The sequence below is a fragment of the Oncorhynchus keta genome, chromosome 28 (genome assembly GCF_023373465.1).
Source record: "Oncorhynchus keta strain PuntledgeMale-10-30-2019 chromosome 28, Oket_V2, whole genome shotgun sequence".
In the NCBI taxonomy this organism is placed as follows: Eukaryota; Metazoa; Chordata; class Actinopteri; order Salmoniformes; family Salmonidae; genus Oncorhynchus; species Oncorhynchus keta.
Window position 1 is genome coordinate 45,871,910 of NC_068448.1, and position 23,787 is coordinate 45,895,696.

Here is a 23,787-nt window from a genome sequence, read left to right on the forward strand (position 1 = left end):
CCTTCTAGACACTGGCAGAGTTCCTCTGTCCAGTGTCTGGGTTCTTTTGCCCATCTTAATCTTTCTTTTTATTGGACAGTCTGAAATATGGCTTTTTCTTTGCAACTCTGCCTAGAAGTCAAGCATCCCAGAGTCGCCTCTTCACTGTTGACGTGAAATGTTGTGTAGAAATCCAAAAAGGGTGTCCAGCAGAGATAGGTGGGATGGGCTGAGGGTTGGGATGTGGAATTGGAGACGAGTTGCTGGGCGGGGGATAGAATGATGGTCAAAGAAGAAAAAAAAGAAACTGAGGGATAGTGTTTTTACATCTATTGCCGGTTTGCCTGAGGCTGATGCCGTGCAGGTGTTTGTACACATGCATATACACACACTCATTCAAATGCACACATACACGGACACACACACACGTGTAAATAAATGCACTCAACTATTTACAGTTGGCCTTGCTGTTATGATTTTAGTTGTTCTTGATGTCCTTTGTTTTTTCTATTGTTTTCTGTTTTCCTTTGCCTTTTTCTTTTTTCTCGTCAGTTCATTTTCTTGGTTGTTGGTGCATTGGGGAGGTTCTTGGGGGTGGGGAATGGAATTATTATTATTTTTTTTTATTATTTTCTTGGGGGGTGGGGGGGGACTGTGGGAGAGGTCTCGAATGGTTGAGGGACAGCTCTTGGGGAACTGTAGAGGGATCATGGAGAGTTCGGGTCCCCTTTTTTTCGATTGTGGGAAACCTAACAACTTGAGCAGGACGTTGACCCTGGATGCTTCCACAAATTAACTTTTAACAAGGCACACCTGTTAATTTAAATGCATTCCAGGTAACTACCTCATGAAGCTGGCTGAGAGAATGCAGAAGTGTGCAAAGCTGTCATCAAGGCAAAGGGTGGCTACTTTGAAGAATATAAAATATATTTTGATTTGTTTAACAGTTTTTAGTTTACTAATTGATTCCATATGTGCTATTTCATAGTTCAGATTTCACTATTATTCTACTATCTACACAAAATAGTAAAAATAGAGAAAAACCCTTGATTTTTGACTGGTACTCGTATACATATACATACATATACATAGTTGAATCTGACATTAATTTCTTTATTGTAGAATTTTGGGATTATGTGTGTTTTGCTTGGTATTATTTTACTGTTGGAGCTAGAAACACAAGCATTTTGCCGCATCTGCGATTAATATCTTCAAATCTTTGTCCGCAATTAACACATTTAGATTTTATGGCTGCATTAGATGGATGTGGCTATGTAACTGATGTTTGACTTCACATGAAACTAAACTAGATTTTTAATCCCGATGCTTAGCTGGTGCGTAGCATCTAATTCTTGTATGACGTGTTTGTTGAATGTTAAGTCGCCTGTGACTGAGGGAAATTAAGCTACAGCAAAAAAGTGATAATGACTGGAGTCACTTTTGCTTATATTTGCTGTTCTCCAAATGCCCCCCCCCTCCCCCTTCTCTGAGTGGGAGTGACAGGTGAGATACTCTGTTACAACCTCATGATTACAACACATTTGAATGCAACAGTCTGCACTGCAGCGTAGGGCACTCAACCCAGGGAAGGTATGGGTTATGATATAGGGTTGGAAGCATAATTGTGAAATGAATCAGTCCCCTTTCAAATAGCTACTGATGCACCATGTTACTACAGACAGATAAAGGACATGTGAATGTGTTCTGTCAAGGTCTCATGTACAAATGTGTTTCCCTATGTTACACAAGGACAGTGGAATGGACATGGGAATGATAACTCACATTATGGTCATTGTCTTGACGTGAGGTGAGATCTGTGGCTGGGTAGGCACGGGCAATTATCAAAGCCAGATTTACTGACAATTAAACCTTTACGAAGGCCTAGTTCACCATACAACATCTAGTGCCAACAACCAGAGAAACATAGGCTATTAACAGAAATTAACAAACTATTCTCACCAAATGTAAATACCAACGTAGCTAAGATATTCCAGCGATATCCTCTGATGGCAACATATTTCATATCATCTGACAGTAGAATCCAAAATTACATTTCAATCCTGGCTTTCATTTTAACACTGGTATTGTCCAAAATGTTGTAAAACATTCCTCTCATCTATGATCATCTGTCTGCTCCAGGTTGCTGTGTCTGTCAGGCCGAGTGTGGTGCATTCGATCAGATGATTTTTCTGTCCCTTCCTCTGATGAAGGTCAGGAAGCGCAGGTGTTGGTCTCCCTCTGAATTATACCACGTTTTCAGATGGGAAATCCAGTGAAATCCAGGTGCAGTGAAGGAGGCCCCGTTTGTCAGGTTGTTTTTGCTAGCTAGCTTCGGTCAGTTTAAAGGATGCGGGCTCCAAATGATGTAGACACGCGCAAATGTGCAGAGCTTACCACGTGACATGTTTAGCCAATAAACGTGCAAAATATGAAATCGGCTCAATGGAACAACTTTAAGCTAGGCAAAGCAGTAAGGCCTATGCTGACCCTGTCTACTAAAAGTTACTGGAGACGAATAGATTCATGTCAAGGATTTGAATGGAGGTTTGGATGCTGTTTCAGCAAATGTTTTGATTTTGAGCATAAAACCCACCAGTGTACGCCCTGCATACCCAGACTTTGACGTCACTGGGTCATTGGTGATAAAAGAACCAAGGCTAGAAAATAGTAATTCCTGCAAGAATGAAACTAATGCTGTGGATGTCTGGAATCTAATCCTGAGGCTACACTTTCAATTTCAACAGACACCTATGATGCTTCACAGTTGAATCAGTTACAGTAAATGTCTGTCATCTGCACCATACCAGGTAAATCAACTGCATCTTGTGATTAGTAGTGTACTTAAATGTTGAAAAATGAATTGTGATTCAAGTGGCTATTTCTGAAGATACAACTATGACCAGTGAGTGAGTGATTGCAAGAACAAGGGTATGTGTGGAGGATAATATTGGCATCCCAGAATCAAATCTTGCATAACATTTTAATGTTTTCATCTGTTTTGTATTGTGAATGACTTCAGAGGTCAGTAGGTTAAAGGCTTTAATCAATGAAGAGGGCTCCATCCCAATTCTCCACCCTTCTTTTGAAGTGTGCACATACATACATTCTTGCATGGATTTAACAATAGTCCGGCACCATGGACATGTCATAATACCCATAAAACCTAGCGGTAAAATCCAGTAATGGTCTGTGTTTCTTGTAGGCTTACCCTGGTGTGACGTTTTGATACCTGTGTAATTCTCTCGGGACAAATTGAGTTTTTTCAATATACACTAGGTGACCCAGGAGTATGGGGACACCTGCTCGTCTAACATCTCATTCCAAAATCATGGGCATTAATATGAACTTTTATAATATTGATAAAAGTTACCTTGTCTGAGAGATTTTGTACCCAAACACAGACCTTATATGAAGTAGATCTGAAATCCCAGACACAAAAATGAATGGTGAAAAAACAATAGGAACCATTTCCTGGTTTTACCAATAGGTTTTATGGGTATGATTACTCATATTGTGGAACTCAATGGTGTAAACTCCCTCCAGCAAATGCTTCTTCTTCTTTGGGTTTTATGGCAAACTACACACAAAAGGTGTAATGTTGCCACCAACTGGACGGGGGTGAAAAGATTTACAAAAATAAAGGAAATTCCATATGGGAAGGGAAAATGTACATGAATCCACACAAACTACAAAAAAAGTATTAACACAAAATATATACATTTCAACTCCTTCAGTCATTGGAAAACTCAAATACCCTGCTCAGGCTCTGGGGCCTGAGAGGGTGGGACTGCACGAGACAGTAGCTCCTCAGATATAAAATATTTTAATCCCAGAAAGTTTAGCTGCAGAAACAATGATGTTGATCTTTCTCGGCTTATTTTGAATTTATGCACTTCTATTTATCACCATTGCTATAAATGACACAAAGTCCAATTGTTTCACATGAAGAATGTCTGGGTCCTGCTGGTAATACTCAGGATGTGGTGAAGGTTCCAGTGTAGATGTACTGGTCTTCATTCCCACTGGACCTTCGGAGATACTGTACCTTTTGAAAGTCTTGGCATAGGAGACTCTCAACTGCCCTGATTTTGGCAACCTCAGTCTCGTTCACCCTAATTGGGCAATCCAAGGACTGCGCTTCATGTTCTCCACAGTTTGCTCCTTGCCTTCTAATAAACATGCAAAATCTCCTTCATAGTGATGTTTCCCACACATCGGCTTCTCCCTTCTGCAGACACTTCTTACATGTCCAAACATTTTACATCAAGAACATTGTAAAGGCTGGTTTACAAAAGCTGACAGGATAGTACACATATCCCAGCTGCACTCGAGTAGACTCCACATAAAAAAAACACTAGAACAGACAAACTCTTCTCCTTCCTGCCATTACCATATGATTAATCCTATGTACATAGACCACTCCTGGAATTTTCTTTAGAGCAATCGCAACATCCCCCCCGAGACTCAAGAAATTACTTATGACAGGTGCCCTGCTCCGTAGCTCAAACGCATGAGTGATATCCCCCCCAAAAATTCTGATCCTCAGAAACAAGAAATCAGAACAAACCCACTTCTCGTGCTCTTCACCGATTTTACTGTACCTAAAGATTTATGCATCATTTTGGATGTTTCCAACGAGTCCCAGAAGTCTGACATACCCTCATTTTCCCCCAAAAACATACTCCTACCAGATACAATAGGTATTATCAGAACTATACATTATTTCCCACAGTTGTACGTATTTTCTCATTGGAACAAAAAGTCCATTCATCCCCTTTGCCACCGCCATGAGATTCAAGCTCCATATACACCATACCCTTGGTAGTCTCCCAGCCAATGCTTACAACATTCCTGTGCTTTTGAATCCATAAACAGGAAGTTATTCTAAAAGGGTGAAGAACGAGACATAACATTGAAAAGGACCTGGTCTTTCTGCCATCTGGACTATGTAAATTAGGACATCAAATCTCCAGTGCTTGCTAGGTTCACTCATCTAAGATCGAAATAAGGTGTACGACCCCATTGCCTTCAATTATAAGTTGGTTCCCCTGAAATGTATTTGACGACTGACCCTCAACCGTCCAAACCAACTTGTGGCATGGTCAACTCTGGATAGATCGGTTTATAACTGCACCATTTCACCAGGTCAAATTCCTAAATAAAAGGTGATTCTACTGGTCTTCTAATTGTTAAGACTTCAAAGAGAATACACATTAGTGCAAATCCATGTCCAGTTTAACAAGTCAGCCCACGAGTGAAATAAGATAAGGATTTCAGAACTGTTTTCTGCACCATCATTATTTGAGTGTATTCATGGTTTCATCAACTGCAAACAGATCTTGTAAGAACTCATTCAAGTGAGACTGCAAGAGACAAAATATTTTAAAAAGACAGGCGAGTGTTAAGAAATGCATTTATATTTCAAATGAATCGAGGAACATATGTAAACCCATATACTGCCTGAACTTCCTGACAATTGAGATCCAAAAATACATTTTAGGAAATACTCAGTAATTATATACAAAACATTCATATTTTAGGTCGGGCATGCAACACATGTACCCCATTTTCATATTTTCTTAATAAAATAAATTAAATATTTTACTGCCGATAATTGAATTAAGGCAGTTCAACATTTAAATCAAAAAGACTCACATTTTTTTTTTGTTCATGCAATATCAACTATACACGCCATGTCTTAACTTGCATTAATAACGATAAGGCCAAAAAGTCTATGCCGCTTTAATCTCAAACATGAGAGTTCTGCAACCGGGCCAGCTTCTGTTTCAAATGTTCACTTTTCCTCCTTAGCTGCTCTTTGAAGTTGACAAGTCTCTGCTCGTCTGTCTGCATGCTGTAAATACACTCTATAGCCTTCTTCAGGATGACCACTTTGGCTGCCTTTTCATTGTTAGCCACCTCCGGTATCTTGTCCCGTAGAGCGAAAAAGCTCAGCTTGAGCTCATTCCTCCGCTGGCGCTCCAGTACATTATGAGTCCTTCTTTTGTCATAGTCCTCAGTGTCTGACGTCCAGGGACTTGGGCATTTGCGGTTGCTGCTGATCTGCTTGAGGACCCGGCTGCTGCTGCCACTGTTACTGCTCTCTAGCCTCAGCCTCTTGACAGCTGGCGGCTCGTGCCGCGTGGAGGGGTGAGCTGCGTAGTTGTGCTGGTGGGTGGAGACATGGCACCTCTTCAGCACAAGGGGACTGTGATGTCTGGTCCCAGACATGTTGGGGTCACACCGCTTCTCTGCGTGCCTCTTCTCCACAGTCACGACATCTATCTCCTCATATTCTGCAATGAGATTAAATAAAACAATTCAGCATTCACATTCTTTTTGAGGAGAATCACTAGCCACAATTGAGCCCCATACAACACAGCATGCCTTCATGTCAGAAAAATCTCTGCTTTACACTCCTCCCCCTTTTTCCACATCAGCTGATTTTTCAACATTCCAGCCTGAAACCCTTCCCCTCAATACAGACTCCTATGTAGACCATTACAGCAGTCTTGACTATAGCACTTGTGGTAGAGGTTAAGTGGGGCGGCTGGTAGCCTAGTGGTTAGTGCGTTGGACTAGTATACGAAAGGTTGCAAGATTGAATCCCCAAGCCGACAGGGTAAAAATCTGTCATTCTGCTCCTGAACAAGACAGTTAACCCACTGTTCCTAGGCGGTCATTGAAAATAAGAATTTGTTCTTAAAGGACTTGCCTCGAAATCAAATAAATAACGCAACTGCCTCTAGCCTGGCAAACCCATCCATGTCAAAATTCCAGTTCACACCCTTGATGTCAAGGACATGAGTGAAGTCCATCCATTTATCCCAATTTATTAATAAGCAAACATTTTAATATTCAACAGCACCATAATCAGAGTTGACATATGCAATGTGGGAATTCTAATGCATGTTGCCAGAAAACACTGGCATTATACAAATGGTTTAGTCAGAATAATCATAAAGAGCAATAAGTTATAACACTGCTATTCAGCTTACCCGAGTCACTACCACTGCTACTACTGCTGTTGGGTGGGGTGTCCAAGGCCAAATCCGTGGGTGGTGTCACCTTGCTTGATTTGGAAGTATCAGTTATTGGGTATGGAAAGACCACCGAGGGATCAACGCATTCGGACGCGGATGTGTTCAGATCCTGCAAGTAGTTTGCGTTCAACCGAGTAGTAGTCCACTCCGCGTTGTCGCTAAAAGCTGGTTCTTTCCTAGCAGCTTGGAGACAGGCGAGTCTTTCAGACACCACTTTTTCCAACTTGGCTGCAGCCGAGAACCCGCTCCACATACAGTCCTGGATGATGATAGACTTGAGGAAGGTTTGAGAGTAATCGGCATCGCAGATCAAACTCTGGTTTACAACGTCATCCCCGAGAAACTCAGTCACCATTTCGAGTTGGTCAGAAGTTGAAGGGAAAAGACTAGACAGTGATGGTCGCCGGCTCGGGGAGAGAGGAGGAGTGGGCAGCAACTCAAATTTCTTCCAGATGTCCTCACTTGGAGCCGGTGGCTGAAGTTGTCCTTGTTGCTGGTGATAAAAATCCTCATCTTCGTTGTCAACATAAAAATATGGCTGGATAGAATCATAGTCGTAGTTTTTACTTGCCAAACTTGAATATAGCTGCATTGTCGCTCTTTCCTGAGTGAAAAGGGTGAATTAGTTGGTTAAAATAACTATTAAAAAAAAAGAGGCTAAATCAACTTGCATGCAAACTGATAATGGTGCATTCAGCAAAAATATCACATTTCATAAAAACCTTGTCAGACACATTAACATGCAAAACCAATCTGCAGCTGACAGCTAGTCTGCGTGGCGCACAGGACATTTAAACCCAAGCAGACTGCAAAAACACAGCGGCCAGGCGGTTAACTATAAAAATGCATCGGACTATAGGACCTTACAGCTACAAATATGTAACAGCTGTTTAAAAAAACAAAAGCACCACAACTAACAGATAAATAGCACGCAAAACAATATCCTTAGTGAACGGCCGTCTACACGGAACACGCAGTGTCATCTCAACACTCCCCTTACCTTGCGTTTGTAAAACAAAGTGGAGGTCAATTCACGAACTCAAAAACGTAGATTGTGAGAAGTATTCCAAACAAGCCAGTCAAGTTAATCCTTGCCAGCGTGTGTGATAAGGAGATGTTCGTTTCCTATTAAAGTGGCTGGCTGAGAAGCATGCATTACAGCTCTTTTTGCTCGTGATGTTGGATGACATTTGCTGCAGGAGAATCACAGCTGAGTATTCAGCCCGGGGTTCAATAAAAAAAAGGTTGTGCTCTTACATTCCACCTATCCCTCCGCCACATTTATTTTCCCGCCAAACAACCATAGCGTTTTTATGTGAATGTAATGAAGATTCCCGTGTTGCCTCTATCGATGATTATTATCGTCACAGTCTTCAATGTATTTCTGAATGATCATATCATTCATTCATCGCTATTTCCTTCGGGAAATTCTTATACAACTAGAACTAGTTGTTGCGGAAGGATATTTAAGTGGGAGGAGTTTTTTTTTTAAAACGCAGTATTCCGTGCAAAAACAGCTTTACGTCTCAGCAGCAGAGAGAAGATCCATGTCCAGTTCATTTGCACAACACTTCAAAGCCTGTCATATTCTGTATCTGAAATGAGTTACTGTATTGATAAATCAGAGGGAGGGAGCATAATCGGAAATACATGTAAAATACAGTTTTAAAAAATCTCAAACTGTTTCTTCTGTACATGTTTTTCCCTGAAAACTCACCAAGCATAGGGGAGATATTTAAATACATGTTTAAATATTTAAATATTTAAACGTAGGGGAGATATTTAAATACATGGCTCTCGGAGACTAGGGGAAATAATAGTTCAGCAGGGACTGGGTCATCTGACAAATCCCAGAACAACCAGATAGAAAACTTTACCTGATGGACAAGAAACATGCAGCAAGAAGACATGCTTGATTAGGTAGTCTGCGGCAGGTAAACCCAGTTGATCATGTGGGTATGTAGGGCAAGAGCTTGAACTTTGATGATCCAGACCTTGGTGTGAGCTATGGCAATGGTGACGAGATACGATGTTGACTTCCAACAGGCCAGATATAACTGCACTGCTAAAGTTTCGTTTTAAAAATGAGCACCTCCACAAATTGGCCATTGAACGTGAAGAAAGACATTGGAATGTCCTCAATAAAAACAGACGATTAATCGATGTATGGTTATAAAGCACCCTCTAGCGTCTAAAAAGCGACAGTGCAGAGCAACATCAGCACGTGGGGGAGATGAACGTTATCTAAAATACGATTTAAAAGGTTGTTCACGAAGAAAATTTTAAAAAAACAATGAATGGAAGTTAGCCACTTCCCCCAGAATAACAGGTTTATAAACGCAGGTGGAGTCAGGGCCAGTTGATGCTACTGGGTTTGGATTATCTTTTACATTCAGGTCCTTCTGTAGCTCAGTTGGTAGAGCATGGCGCTTGTAACGCCAGGGTAATGGGTTCGATCCCCGGGACCACCCATACGTAGAATGTATGCACACATGACTGTAAGTCGCTTTGGATAAAAGCGTCTGATAAATGGCATATATTATATTATATTATGTAATCAAATCAGTAATATCCATAGATAGTACAGGTGGTATACAATATAATATTTGACAGTAAAAAGCAGCTTCAATATCATAATATTATTCCATTATTCTCATTGATTCTCTTGAACATGGTCATCTGCAATTGATTCTATAATTAGCTCTTTCCTAAATGATTTCAGAAATAAATCCATGAATTTTGCTGAGACAATTATTCAAGTGTACTAAAATGTAGTGGGAAAATAGTTGCTATCTATTTTGTGGCATAAAACCCTATCAAGCCATACCGTAATCAAGTTCATGGATTTTTGGACAGGTAATATGGTCAAGAAAAACTCCTGGCCCAACACAGACTGCAGACACTGGTAATCTTATCAGAGATAATCCATATATCCTACGACTCTATGTGGACCTATCCATATAAAATGTGAAGGACAACATGAGAACAAATTAGATATGTAAAGCCTATCCTTGCTTCCATATACAGTTGAAGTCAGAAGTTTACATACACCTTAGCCAAATACATTTAAACTCAGTTTTTCACAATTCCTGACATTTAAAAATTCCCTGTCTTAGTAAAAATTCCCTGTCTTAGGTCAGTTAGGATCAACACTTTATTTTAAGAATGTGAAATGTCAGAATAATAGTAGAGAGAATGATTGATTTCAGCTTTCATTTCTTTCATCACATTCCCAGTGGGTCAGAAGTTTACATGCACTCAATTAGTATTTGTTAGTATTGCCTTTACATTGTTTAACTTACATTTACATTTACATTTAAGTCATTTAGCAGACGCTCTTATTCAGAGCGACTTACAAATTGGTGCATTCACCTTATGACATCCAGTGGAACAGCCACTTTACAATAGTGCATCTAAATCTTTTAGGGGGGGGTGAGAAGGATTACTTATCCTATCCTAGGTATTCCTTAAAGAGGTGGGGTTTCAGGTGTCTCCGGAAGGTGGTGATTGACTCCGCTGTCCTGGCGTCGTGAGGGAGTTTGTTCCACCATTGGGGGGCCAGAGCAGCGAACAGTTTTGACTGGGCTGAGCGGGAACTGTACTTCCTCAGTGGTAGGGAGGCGAGCAGGCCAGAGGTGGATGAACGCAGTGCCCTTGTTTGGGTGTAGGGCCTGATCAGAGCCTGGAGGTACTGAGGTGCCGTTCCCCTCACAGCTCCGTAGGCAAGCACGCTCTGGGAGGAGGACACAATGGAGTTGTCAACCGTGATGGCGAGATCATGGAACGGGCAGTCCTTCCCCGGGAGGAAGAGCAGCTCCGTCTTGCCGAGGTTCAGCTTGAGGTCAAATGCTTCAGTTAGCCTTCCACAATAAGTTAGGTGAATTTTGGCCCATTCCTCATGACAGAGCTGGTGTTACTGAGTCAGGTTTGTAAGGCCTCCTTGCTCACACATGCTTTTTGAGTTCTGCCCACACATTTTCTATAGTATTGAGCTATGTGATGGCCACTCCAATACCTTGACTTTGTTGTCCTTAAGCCATTTTGCCACAACTTTGGAAGTATGCTTGGGGTCATTGTCCATTTGGAAGACCCATTTGCGACCAAGCTTCCTGACTGATGTCTTGAGATGTTGCTTCAATATATCCACAATTTTCCTACCTCATTATGCAATCTATTTTGTGAAGTGCACCAGCCACTCCTGCAGCAAATTACCCCCACAACATGATGCTGCCGCCCCCGTGCTTCATGGTTAGGATGGTGTTCTTCGGCTTGCATGTGTAACAGTACAATTTTAGACCGTCCCCTCGCCCATACCCGAGCGTGAACCAGGGACCCTCTGCACACATCAACAACAGTCACCCACGAAGCATCATTACCCATCGCTCCACAAAATCTGCGGGCCTTGCAGAGCAAGGGGAACCATTACTTCAAGGTCTCAGAGCAAGTGACGTCACCGATTGAAACGCTATTTCGTTTCACATCCGTTACACTCACCCCCCTTTTGACCTCCTCCTTTTCCACAGCAACTAGTGAACCGGGTCAACAGCATCAATGTAACAGTATAACTTTAAACCGTCCCCTCGCCCATACCCGGGCTCGAACCAGGGACCCTCTGCACACATCAACAACAGTCACCCACGAAGCATCGTTACCCATCGCTCCACAAAAGCCACGGCCCTTGCAGTGCAAGGGGAACCACTACTTCAAGGTCTCAGAGCAAGTGAAGTCACCGATTGAAACGCTGTTTAGCGCGCACCACAGCTAACTAAGCTATCCGTTTCACATCTGTTACACAAGCCACCCCCTTTTTCCTCCAAAGATAATGATGGTCATTATGACAAAACAGTTCTATTTTTGTTTCATCAGACCAGAGGACATTTCTCCAAAAAATATGATCTTTGTCCCCATGTGCAGTAGCAAACCGTAGTTTGTCTTTTTTATGGCGGTTTTGGAGCAGTGGCTTCTTCCTTGCTGAGTGGCCTTTCAGGTTATGTCGATATAGGACTCGTTTTACTGTGGATATAGATACAGGTACCTGTTTCCTCCAACATCTTCACATGCCCTTTGTTGCTGTTTTGGGATTGATTTGCACTTTTCGCACCAAAATACGTTCATCTCTGGGAGACAGAACACGTCTGCTTCCTGAGCGGTATGAAGGCTGCGTGGCCCCATAGTGTTTATTCTTGCGTACTATTGTTTGTACAGATGAATGTGGTACTTTCAGGCGTTTGGAAATTGCTCCCAAGGATGAACCAGACTTGTGGAGGTCTACAATAATTTTTTTCTGAGGTCTTGACTGATTTCTTTTGATTTTCCCATGATGTCAAGCAAAGAGGCACTGAGTTTGAAGGTAGGTCACATATACACCTCCAATTGACTCAAATTATGTCAATTAGCCTATCAGAAGCTTCTAAAGCCATGACATAATTTTCAGGAATTTTCCAAGCTGTTTAAAGGCACAGTGAACTTAGTGTATGTAAACGTCTGACCCACTGGAATTGGAATTGTAATCTGTCTGTAAACAATTGTTTGACTTGTGTCATGCACAAAGTAGATTCCTTAACCAACTAGCCAAAACTAGTTTGTTAACAATACATTTGTGGAGTGGTTGAAAAATGAGTTTTAATGACTCCAACCTAAGCGTATGTAAACTTCTGACTCCAACTGTATAATTAATATATCATGTTGCTTTGACACCTAGTTGTTGCATTACATTTACATTTACATTTAAGTCATTTAGCAGACGCTCTTATCCAGAGCGACTTACAAATTGGTGCATTCACCTTATGACATCCAGTGGAACAGTCACTTTACAATAGTGCATCTAAATCTTAAAAGGGGGGTGAGAAGGATTACTTATCCTATCCTAGGTATTCCTTAAAGAGGTGGGGTTTCAGGTGTCTCCGGAAGGTGGTGATTGACTCCGCTGTCCTGGCGTCGTGAGGGAGTTTGTTCCACCATTGGGGGCCAGAGCAGCGAACAGTTTTGACTGGGCTGAGCGGGAACTGTACTTCCTCAGTGGTAGGGAGGCGAGCAGGCCAGAGGTGGATGAACGCAGTGCCCTTGTTTGGGTGTAGGGCCTGATCAGAGCCTGGAGGTACTGAGGTGCCGTTCCCCTCACAGCTCCGTAGGCAAGCACCATGGTCTTGTAGCGGATGCGAGCTTCAACTGGAAGCCAGTGGAGAGAGCGGAGGAGCGGGGTGACGTGAGAGAACTTGGGAAGGTTGAACACCAGACGGGCTGCGGCGTTCTGGATGAGTTGTAGGGTTTAATGGCACAGGCAGGGAGCCCAGCCAACAGCGAGTTGCAGTAATCCAGACGGGAGATGACAAGTGCCTGGATTAGGACCTGCGCCGCTTCCTGTGTGAGGCAGGGTCGTACTCTGCGGATGTTGTAGAGCATGAACCTACAGGAACGGGCCACCGCCTTGATGTTAGTTGAGAACGACAGGGTGTTGTCCAGGATCACGCCAAGGTTCTTAGCGCTCTGGGAGGAGGACACAATGGAGTTGTCAACCGTGATGGCGAGATCATGGAACGGGCAGTCCTTCCCCGGGAGGAAGAGCAGCTCCGTCTTGCCGAGGTTCAGCTTGAGGTGGTGATCCGTCATCCACACTGATATGTCTGCCAGACATGCAGAGATGCGATTCGCCACCTGGTCATCAGAAGGGGGAAAGGAGAAGATTAATTGTGTGTCGTCTGCATAGCAATGATAGGAGAGACCATGTGAGGTTATGACAGAGCCAAGTGACTTGGTGTATAGCGAGAATAGGAGAGGGCCTAGAACAGAGCCCTGGGGGACACCAGTGGTGAGAGCGCGTGGTGAGGAGACAGATTCTCGCCACGCCACCTGGTAGGAGCGACCTGTCAGGTAGGACGCAATCCAAGCGTGGGCCGCGCCGGAGATGCCCAGCTCGGAGAGGGTGGAGAGGAGGATCTGATGGTTCACAGTATCGAAGGCAGCCGATAGGTCTAGAAGGATGAGAGCAGAGGAGAGAGAGTTAGCTTTAGCGGTGCAGAGCGCCTCCGTGATACAGAGAAGAGCAGTCTCAGTTGAATGACTAGTCTTGAAACTAGTTTAATAGGTTTAAAATTAAACAGGTCCAAAGTACCCAGGGGGCCCGGGGCCAAACTGACAATTTAACACACTGCCACAGATTCAACAGTTTCATCGGGCCTACATTTCTCAACTCAGTGGCGTTGTGGCTAGAGTATCACCATGGGATTGCAACGTTGTGGGTTAGATCCCTGATCAGGTCGTACAAAGTTCTTGTCATTGCAAGTTTACAAGTATATTATTGCACCAATTTCCTATATAGGTTCCAGAATTTTTTTTTCTTCCTAAAGGCATCCATTTTACTGCAGAACCCATAAAACATTGTAGTGTAGTATCTTGAGGATACTGTAAAAATATTCCATGTAGGCTAGTAGTTTGTCTGTGTTTTGAAGTTTAATCAGCTGCTACCTTTATAGTTTGGACTTTTGTTTCTTCAGCAACCCTCATAGGCCTACAAACTCTGCATTCAACTGTGGTGAAGGTAGACAACAACACCTTCACCACGCTGATCCTCAACACTAGGGCCCCACAAGGGTGCTCAGCCCCTTCCTGTACTCCCTGTTCACCCATGACTGCATGGCCACGCACATCTCCAACTCAATCATCAAGTTTGCTGACGACACAACAGTGGTTTGCCTGATTACCAACAACGATGATTCAGCCTACAGGGAGGAGGTGAGGGCCCTGGCAGAGAGGTGCCAGGAAAATCACATCTCACTCAACGTCAACAAATGAAGGAATTCAGGAGACAGCAGAGAGAGCATGCCCCCATCCACATCAACTGGGCCGCAGTGGAGAGGGTGAAAAGCTTGAAGTTCATCAAATGGTCACACCACACAGACAGTTTGATGAAGAAGGACAACAGCAAGTCTTCAACCTCAGGAGGCTGAAGAAATTCAGCTTGGCCCTTAAGACCCTCACAAATTTCAACAGATGCACCATTGACAGTATCCTATTTGACTGTATCACCGTCTGGTATGGCAATTGCATAATCCGCAACCACAAGGCTCTCAAGAGGGTGGTGAAGTCAGGCCAACACAACACTGGGGGCACACTGACGGCCCTCCAGGACATCTACAGTACAGCATCCGGTGTGTCATGAGGGCCAATAAGATCATCAAAGACCTCAGCTGTACTCACCATTTCTATTCATATACTGTCCATTCACACCATTATATAATATACACTACATGGCCAAATGTATGTGGACACCTGCTTGTCAAACATCTCATTCCAAAATCATGGGCATTAATATGGAGTTGGTCCCCCCCTTTGCTGCTACAACAGCCTCCACTCTTCTGGGAAGGCTTTCCACTAGATGTTGGAACATTTCTGCAGGGACTTGCTTCCATTCAGTCATAAGAGCATTAGTGAGGTTGGGCACTGATATTGGGCGATTAGGCCTGACTCACAGTTGGCGTTCCAATTCATCCAAAAGATGTTCGATGTGGTTGAGGTCAGTCAAGGCCAATCAAGTTCTTCCACACCGATCTCGACAAAACATTTCTGTATAGAGCTCTCTTTGTGGACAGGGACATTGTCATGCTTAAACAGGAAAGGGCCTTTCCCAAACTGTTGCCACAAAATTGGAAGCACAGAATCGTCTAGAATGTATGCTGTAGCGTTAAGATTTTCCTTCACTGGAACTAAAGGGGCCTAGCCCGAACCATGAAAAAGAGCTCCAGAACATTATTCCTCCCCCACCAAACTTTACAGTTGGCACTATGCATTGGGGCAGGTAACGTTCTCCTGGTATCTGCCAAACCCAGGTTCGTCCGTCGGACTGCCAGATAGTGAAGCGTGATTCATCACTCCAAAGAAAGCGTTTCCACTGCTCCAGAGTCCAATGGCAGAGAGCTTTACACCACTCCAGCCAATGCTTTGCCCACTGACTGCAAGCCAGGCCTAATTGACCAACAGCAGTGCCAGACCTCACTAATGCTTTTGTGGCTGAATGGAAGCAAGTCCCCGCAGCAACTTTACAACAACTAGTGGAAAGCCTTCCCAGAAGAGTGGAGGCTGTTATTGCAGCAAAGGGGGAACAGTAACTGTTTTATAAAATCAATAAGGTCATGCGAGGCAGTGCTGTATCTTGAATACCGTTACATGTAAATGGGTAGTCCATTTTGTTAAGAACAGACGACCATATTAATGCCCATGATTTTGGAATGAGATGTTCGATGAGCAGGTGTCCACATCATTTTGGACAGTTTATTAGGTACACCATCCATTTCACAAAAATGGATCGCTCCTACATACAGTGAGTCACGTGGCCGTGGCTTCCTGTATAGAACAGACAGACAGGCATTGAGGCATTCAGTTACAATTTAACGTTAGAATGGGCCAAACTAGTGACTTAAACGACTGAGCGTGGTATGATCATCGGTGCCAGGCACGCCGGATCCAGTATCACAGAAACTACCGCACTATTGGGCTTTTCGCGCATGACAATGTCTAGTGTTTCCCAAGAATGGTGCGACAAAAAAAATGCATTCAGTCCTGTGGGCGAAAACCGCTAGTTGATAAGAGGTTGAAGAATGGCACGAACCGTGCAAGCTATCAGGCGGGCCACAAACAGACAAATAATGGTGTAGTACAACAATGGTGTGCAGAACAGCATCTCGGAACACACAACTCGTCTATCGTTATCAAGGATTTCCAGCAGAAGACCACAGAGAGTTCCACACCTATCAGCTAAAAACAAGAAAAAGCTTAAAAACATTGCCTGGTCCGACGAATCCCGGTTCCTGTCATGCTGATGGCAGAATCAGGATTTAGCTTAAGCAGCATGAGTTCATGGACCCATACTGCATGGTGTCAACGGTACAGGCTGGTGGCGGTGGTGTACCGCTGTCCAATCTGCAGCAACTGTGTGATGCCATTGCGTCAGCATGGACCAACATCCTTGTGCAACGTTTCTGACTTGTAGAAGCCATGCCCGAAGAACCCAGGCTGTTCTGGAGGCAAAGGGGGGTCGTGGTATCAACAGTACAGGCTGGTGGCAGTGGTGTACCGCTGTCCAATCTGCAGAAACTGTGTGATGCCATCGGGTCAGCATGGACCAACATCCTTGTGCAATGTTTCTGATTTGTAGAATCCATGCCCGAAGGGAGGTCGTGCTGTATTGGCTGTCACAGGCACATTATGCACGCAAACAGTTCCATCTGAAAATAATCACTCCACCGCCATAAGAATATCATGTTCATGTCCGAATCATCTCTTGTATTTAATCTCAATTTGCGCATTATTTCCCCTTGCTTCCAGCATAGCATTTAGTTTGGTACAGCGCCTGTCCAATCTCGGAAACAATGTTTAACTTTTTCATTTCAATCTCTGTAGTACCATACATACAGTGAACCGTGCCCAGACGAGATGAGACAACTTTTTTTCTGAGCTCGGCGAAATCACGCATCAACGTCATTATCATGGACAAATCTAAATAAATGCCAATAGGGAAGAAAAAAAACTCTAACGAAAATGTGGTAAAACTGCCATTCCAGGTTCAATGTTTGGCGTGACAGATTTATCTGAAGTTGGTTAGCTAGCAAGTGTCAAGAACATTATCCAGCCTGCATAGCAAACATTTTGTTGACAACGGACCACCATCCATCTACATTGCAACTATGCAATGTTATGTTGGTAACAGTAACCGTTTTATAAAATCAATAAGGTACGCGAGTCAGTGCTGTATCTTGAATACAGTCAAATGTAAATGGGTAGTCTATTTTGTTAAGAACGGGCGACCAGACCTTCTGCATAGCAACTATGCAAAAGAATGAGCAACATGACCAAAATAACTAACCAGATTTTTGTCCAGACTAAATATTCTAGTGGAAGAATTACATTGTATTAATTGATTTACCAAAATAAAGCTTTAATGACAATTAAATTATGTTGGTAAAAGTACATTTTTATTAAAGCAATAAGGCATTGTATCGCGTCGGGGAGAACAATGTCATTTATTTACCCGTTACAGCGCTACCTCTTGTGCCTTATTGTTTAATAAGGCTGTATTCTTAAATTGGCTCCACTCCAGTGAGTCAGAACGCGCTCTGGGTCGTTCGTTACCTCTGAGCGTTCAGAGCGCACACTGGACGCTCCGACCGAGGATTAGGGTTGATCCGTCAAGACACAAATAAGAGAACTCTGACCATTTTACTCGCTGGTTAGGCTGTTTTCATGTCAAATAGAGCGTTAGTGACTGTAACTGTGCTGCTGGTAACAATGGTAACAATGTAATTCCCCCTCCCCCTCATTTACTGACACTGGCCATATTCAGAGGCTGTTTCGCGTTCGTAAATGAATCAGTTATTCTGCGCTCTGAAATCGGCGTAGATAGCCAGACTGAGTTTGCGCACGCAATTTAAGTATACTGTTGCAGCTAGAAACATAATAATTTCGCTGCACCAGCTATATACATCTGCTAAATATGTGTACACGACCATTACAATTTGATTTGTCTACCTATAATTCATGACGTCGAGAGTAGGTGGAGGAAGTTTAAATTTGGTGCCGACCCACGTGTGTGGTTCGGATTCAGGCAAGGCGGGGATGGCTTGCTGTTGAACGCTCAGAATCGTATGCTACGAGAGCAAAGCTTTCTGGTATTCCCTCATTGTTTTGATACAAGCCGAGGTTCTCGCTGGATTCTCTCGGTCAATTTTTTTTAATGCAGCTTGCTGTCATTTTCTCCAACGTTGTCGAGCGATGGAGAAACGCCCATCTGCAATAATTCTTCTGACCTTCGCCTCCTCTCACACCAAAGCGTATTCCTTGGATCCAGCGATGCGGGGAGCATTCTGACTTTGATTGTCAGTTGAATTGACATTTATTTAACGTGAAGTGCCTACCTACAATCTATTCTACCGATTTAACGTAATATTTTAAATAATCACGACTGAAGCAGATGCCCCTGGTTCTGTCACCCCTGCTATACTATGTTGGAATTTCCATCTCTCATTCCATATTGGCCTCTCATCAGCTTTCTGGTGCCTATGGCTATTACCAATGTAGCCATCGACCTCGGTGAACAGGTAGGTCGGCGTCATCAAATTGACATGAGACAGCGATATTTGCATAGGATATGTGCTAGTCGGTAGCCAACATTGGGGGTTGAGGCAAGAGTGACGGATTGAACGTCAACAATTAGCTAGATGTCAGGCTCTGCCAAAACACGGTCCGGATAACTTCTATCGCTTGTTTGATTTTACATGAACTAAGCATTCAACGTGGTACAGAATGTTGTATCTATCCATCAGACCACCACTAGTAGTGGCCTACAATTCAACAATTTGATCAATTCATTACAGGCACGTGTATAATTTAAACGCCGACAGATGGCGATATTGAGACGGGTCATTTTACCGTCCAAATAAATTATGGAGCCAGCAATACATTTGCATCACTTGTGTACCGGTTCATACCTGACATATTCTCCATTCAGGCTGCATAGCCATCAATTTCCTCAACTTTATTGAATGGATATATGGCGGGAAAAATATGCTTACTTTATGAAACACTGTTTTCCACTACCATGCTAGTGACAAAATTCTAATCCCGCCTAATACTTTCTTTGGATTTGTGGATACATCTCATTATTTGAATACTTTTTTGAATATTCGATGAGGGTTGCTGATTTCAACCGCATGTATTCAATGGAGAAATGCAACCATACTAGCCTCATAACATGAATATGCTTAGTCATCTCAATACAACTCTGATAAATTAGTTTTTTCCCCCCCGCAAAGTTGCGGGGAAGTCACGTGGCCTAATTATATCAGTACTCCTAACAACGTATGCATTAGGACATTTATATTCAGTTAAATACATAGTATATAAGCCATACATTTTTTGGCGGGGACCAAATTCGACACAGCATTGACCTCCATACAAAAACGTGCTTGGTGGGTGAGAATTGTTTTGTTTTTAAAGTGTTAGGAGATTTAGGTTAAGGTTAGGAAACGGGTTAGCTAAAATAGTTCCAGACATGACGCCAACATTTCTTGCAACAACCAGGCCTGCCCTGAGAGTAGTCTTGGTTTCCACCAATGCGATGCTGCCACAGCATCAGGCATAAAATAAACATAGCCCATGGTCTGGTAGTTTCAACCTGATTGGTTGAACAGATATACAACATCTGGGATTAATGTTAAACCACTCTTTTGCATGGCGGTGGAAAATTGTGTTTCATAAGGAAAGTAAGCATATTTTCCTTTACAGGAACATTCATGTGTCCTGTTTTCTGAGGGTTGGGAGAATATTCCATTACTTCCCACAGAACATGGTTGCTATATTCTCAGAATATAATTGATATTAATGTTATAGACTTGTTTCATGGGAATGTTGCTTTCTCCCCCTCAACAAATGTTTTCATTACACATCACTCCATGTGAGGCCCTGATTGGTGAACCACTGATCCATTCAGTGTTTTGTCTGTTGGCAAAGTTGGGGACACACACAGTTCGATTAATCCCGCCCGGGTGCCCGTGTAGGTGTTTTGTTTCGGATGAAAGTTGAATGCAATTCTATTTGGAACCTGGCTCCCTCCCGGGCGTGAGTCAGGTGCCCCGCGAAGTCGGTTCAAAACAAAATGGACGTAATTAAGCATGTGTAGCAATTACTAGGATTCTGTGCTTTCTCATGCAAAAGGGATTGCTTTTGATAAAAACGATTTATCTGCCTTCCCAATGAAAACTATACATAACTAAATGCAACATGCAACAATTTCAACGATTTTACTGAGTTACAGTTCATATAAGGAAATCAGTTAATTGAAACAAATTAATTTGGCCCAAATCTAGGGATTTCACATCAATCAGAATGTGTTTTTCTCCACAAAAGGGCTTTATTACAGACAAATACTACTCAGTTTGTAGAGATAAGTGTGGAAGAACTTGACTGGCCTGCACAGAGCCCTGACTGGCCTGCACAGAGCCCTGACTGGCCTGCACAGAGCCCTGACTGGCCTGCACAGAGCCCTGACTGGCCTGCACAGAGCCCTGACTGGCCTGCACAGAGCCCTGACTGGCCTGCACAGAGCCCTGACTGGCCTGCACAGAGCCCTGACCTCAACCCCATTGAACACCCTTGGGATGAATTGGAACGCCGACTGTGAGCCAGGCCTAATTCTCCAACATCAGTTCCCGACCTCACTAATGCTCTTATGACTGAATGGAAGCAAGTCCCTGCAGCAATGTTCCAACATCTAGTGGAAAGCCTTCCCTGAAGAGTGGAGCTGTTACAGCAGCAAAGGGGGACCAACTCCATAGTAATGCCCATGACTTTGGCCATGTGGTGTATGAAGAAATAAAGCTAGAATCTTAAATGTTGTAGGTGCACTGGTGTTCCTAAATTCAAATTCCAGGTCGCACAGCAAAATATTTAGGCGCATATGCTAATAAAATGGTCCCACTGTAGAGCTTTGGTGGCAAATACCAAATAGCCTATATGATTTTTGAGTTGCGACTCAGTGAAAAGTAGAGGCACAGCCAGACATTAGTGCTGTGAATTGCCAGGGACCTCACAATACGATGTTATCACGATACTTAGGTTCCGTTGCGATATGTATTGCTATTCTCAGTATTATTTTGGGAATCAATATTGTGATTTTATTTATTTATTGCGATTTGATTTGTCAAACATATTGCTCACCATGTCTGCTGCAGAGGGACGAGCCATGACAAAGAGTTCGAAATCTAATTAACTCATTATTTAAAAAATAAAATGGAGAAAAGGCTATGGAGTTTTGGTGCCGGTACAGCAAACTAGCACAATTTAAAAAATAAAATAAAATGAAAATAAAAATAGTCTAAATGATACGATAGTCAAAAATAATGTCCCGCAATGTAACTATTGATCCCCCAGCACTACCAGGCATATTGCAATATTTCAAAACATAATTGCTGGAAAACAGTTTGAAAAGCAAATAGTTACTGCTGTAAAGAGAAGACAATGACAATACTAATATATCTGTTATCATAGTTCTCAACTAAATTTAGCAAACAGAATAGCCTATCTTAATGACACCAGTGGAAAGAATTGGCTGAGTGTGTGCATATTCACTCTATCAATGTTTGGTCAGTGCCTGTTGAAAGTTTGATTTTGGACAACAATTTCCTCCTCCAGATTAGATAGATGACATTTTGTATTTGTCTCCCTTTCTTGACGTAACACATCTGAGTGTCGCTTGCACAGGTCTCTCCAGAGATGTTCGATCAGGTTCTCGTCCGGGCTCTGGCTGGGCCACTCAAGGACATTCAGAGATTTGTCCGGAAGCCATTCCTGCATTGTCTCGGCTGTGTGCTTAGGGTCGTTGTCCTGTTGGAAGGTGAACCTTCGCCCCAGTCGGAGGTCCAGAGCGCTCTGGAGCATGTTTTCATCAAGGATCTCTCTGTACTTTGCTCTGTTAATCTTTCCACCGATCCTGAGTCCCTGCCATTGGAAAAACATCCCCACAGCATGATGCTGCCACCACCATACTTCACCATAGGGATGATGCTAGATTTGCTCAGGACTTGGCATTCATGCCTTTTGGGAAACTCCAAGCTGACTCGTGTGCCTTTTACTGAGGAGTGGCTTCCGTCTGGCCACTCTACCATAAAGGCCTGATTGGGGGAGTGCTGCAGAGATGCTTGTCCTTCTGGAAGGTTCTCCTAACTCCACATAGGAGCTCTGTCAGAGTGACCATCGGGTTCTTGGTCACCTCCCTGACCAAGGCCAGCTCTAGGAATAGTCTTGGTGGTTCCATTTAAGAATGATGGAGGCCACTGTTCTTGGGGACCTTCAGTGCTGCAGACATTTTTTGGTACCCTTCCCCAGATCTGTGCCTCGACACAATCCTGTTTCGGAGCTCTACGTAAAATTCCTTCAACCTCATTGCTTAGTTTTTGCTCTGACATGCACTGTCAACTGTGGGACCTTTTATATAGACAGGTGTGTGCCTTTCCAAATCATGTCCAATCAATTTAATTTACCCCAGGTGGACTCCAATCATCCTTGAAATGTTTTTACAACTTGATCAATGGAAACAGGATGCAGCAGAGCTCAATTTCGAGTCTCATATCAAAGGGTCTGAATACTTTTTAAAATATGGTATTTGTTTTTATTTTTAGTAAATTGGCAAAAAAAATCAATCTGTTTTTGTCATTATGTGGTACTGTGTATAGATTGATGACATTTTTTTTTATTTAAATACATTTTAGAATGAAGCTGTAACGTAAGAAAATGTGGAAAAGGTTAAGGGGTCTGAGTAAATTATTAGTAGATGTATTGACCTACTTGTGCATCTTTGTGGCTTTGAGAAAGCCATAAGGCACACAGAACTAAAGCCCATTTCAGTGGAGATCTTATGAATATCATAGCCCCACAGCAGGCCCAGTCATATGACAGATGACAGGCCTACTCATACTAGCTGCTATTTTTGCCTAGTCCTAGTGGGCAGTAGGAGTCCAAGCGTGCGTCTCGGAAGAGGTTAGGATTATGCATGCGTAATGGCCGTGTGAGCAGCTATGAATCGTACCAAGCTCCCTTCTATGGAAAGTGGCAGCTGCGGATGCTCTCTGGAGGCAAAGCTAAATGGAAATAATGTCTAATTCGCCTGAATGACTAATTCCATTTTTCAGGATCACGACAGGGTATAAAGTGTTTTTAGCATAGAAATAGAATGAGTTTAATGGGCTTTGAGTTTGTAACATCACTGGTAATATACTGG

The 23,787-nt window shown here is 43.0% G+C and overlaps 2 protein-coding genes across 3 annotated transcripts in view; one reads left to right on the forward strand and one right to left on the reverse strand.

Moving 5' to 3' along the window:
* Window positions 1-5,375: 5,375 nt before the first annotated feature.
* Window positions 5,376-8,250, reverse strand: LOC118361486 (transcriptional regulator Myc-like). The gene is made up of 3 exons (XM_035741461.2): window positions 8,023-8,250; window positions 6,978-7,626; window positions 5,376-6,275 (listed from the first exon to the last, which is right to left on the reverse strand). Exons 2-3 carry the CDS (start codon window positions 7,612-7,614, stop codon window positions 5,728-5,730), a joined length of 1,185 nt encoding a protein of 394 aa, XP_035597354.1. The 5' UTR covers window positions 7,615-7,626; window positions 8,023-8,250; the 3' UTR covers window positions 5,376-5,727.
* Window positions 8,251-18,365: 10,115 nt separating this feature from the next.
* Window positions 18,366-23,787, forward strand: part of LOC118361487 (progressive ankylosis protein homolog) — a 33,225-nt gene continuing 27,803 nt past the window's right edge. Inside the window, exon 1 of one of the 2 annotated variants that reach the window (XM_035741463.2) lies at window positions 18,366-19,111. In XM_035741463.2, the coding sequence (XP_035597356.1) occupies window positions 19,016-19,111 (96 nt within the window). In that variant the 5' untranslated portion in view covers window positions 18,366-19,015. The remainder of the gene's footprint in view (window positions 19,112-23,787) is intronic. The other variant, XM_035741462.2, reaches the window with a different exon arrangement.

What these genes read in the sequence shown, in the direction of transcription:
- LOC118361486 (XM_035741461.2), bottom strand. Translation starts at nt 7,614, where the DNA reads ATGCAGCTATATTCAAGTTTGGCAAGTAAAAACTACGACTATGATTCT. An exon ending in TAGCAGTGGTAGTGACTCGG is followed by an intron (nt 6,276 to 6,977) that starts GTAAGCTGAATA and finishes ATCTCATTGCAG; the next exon opens with AATATGAGGAGATAGATGTC.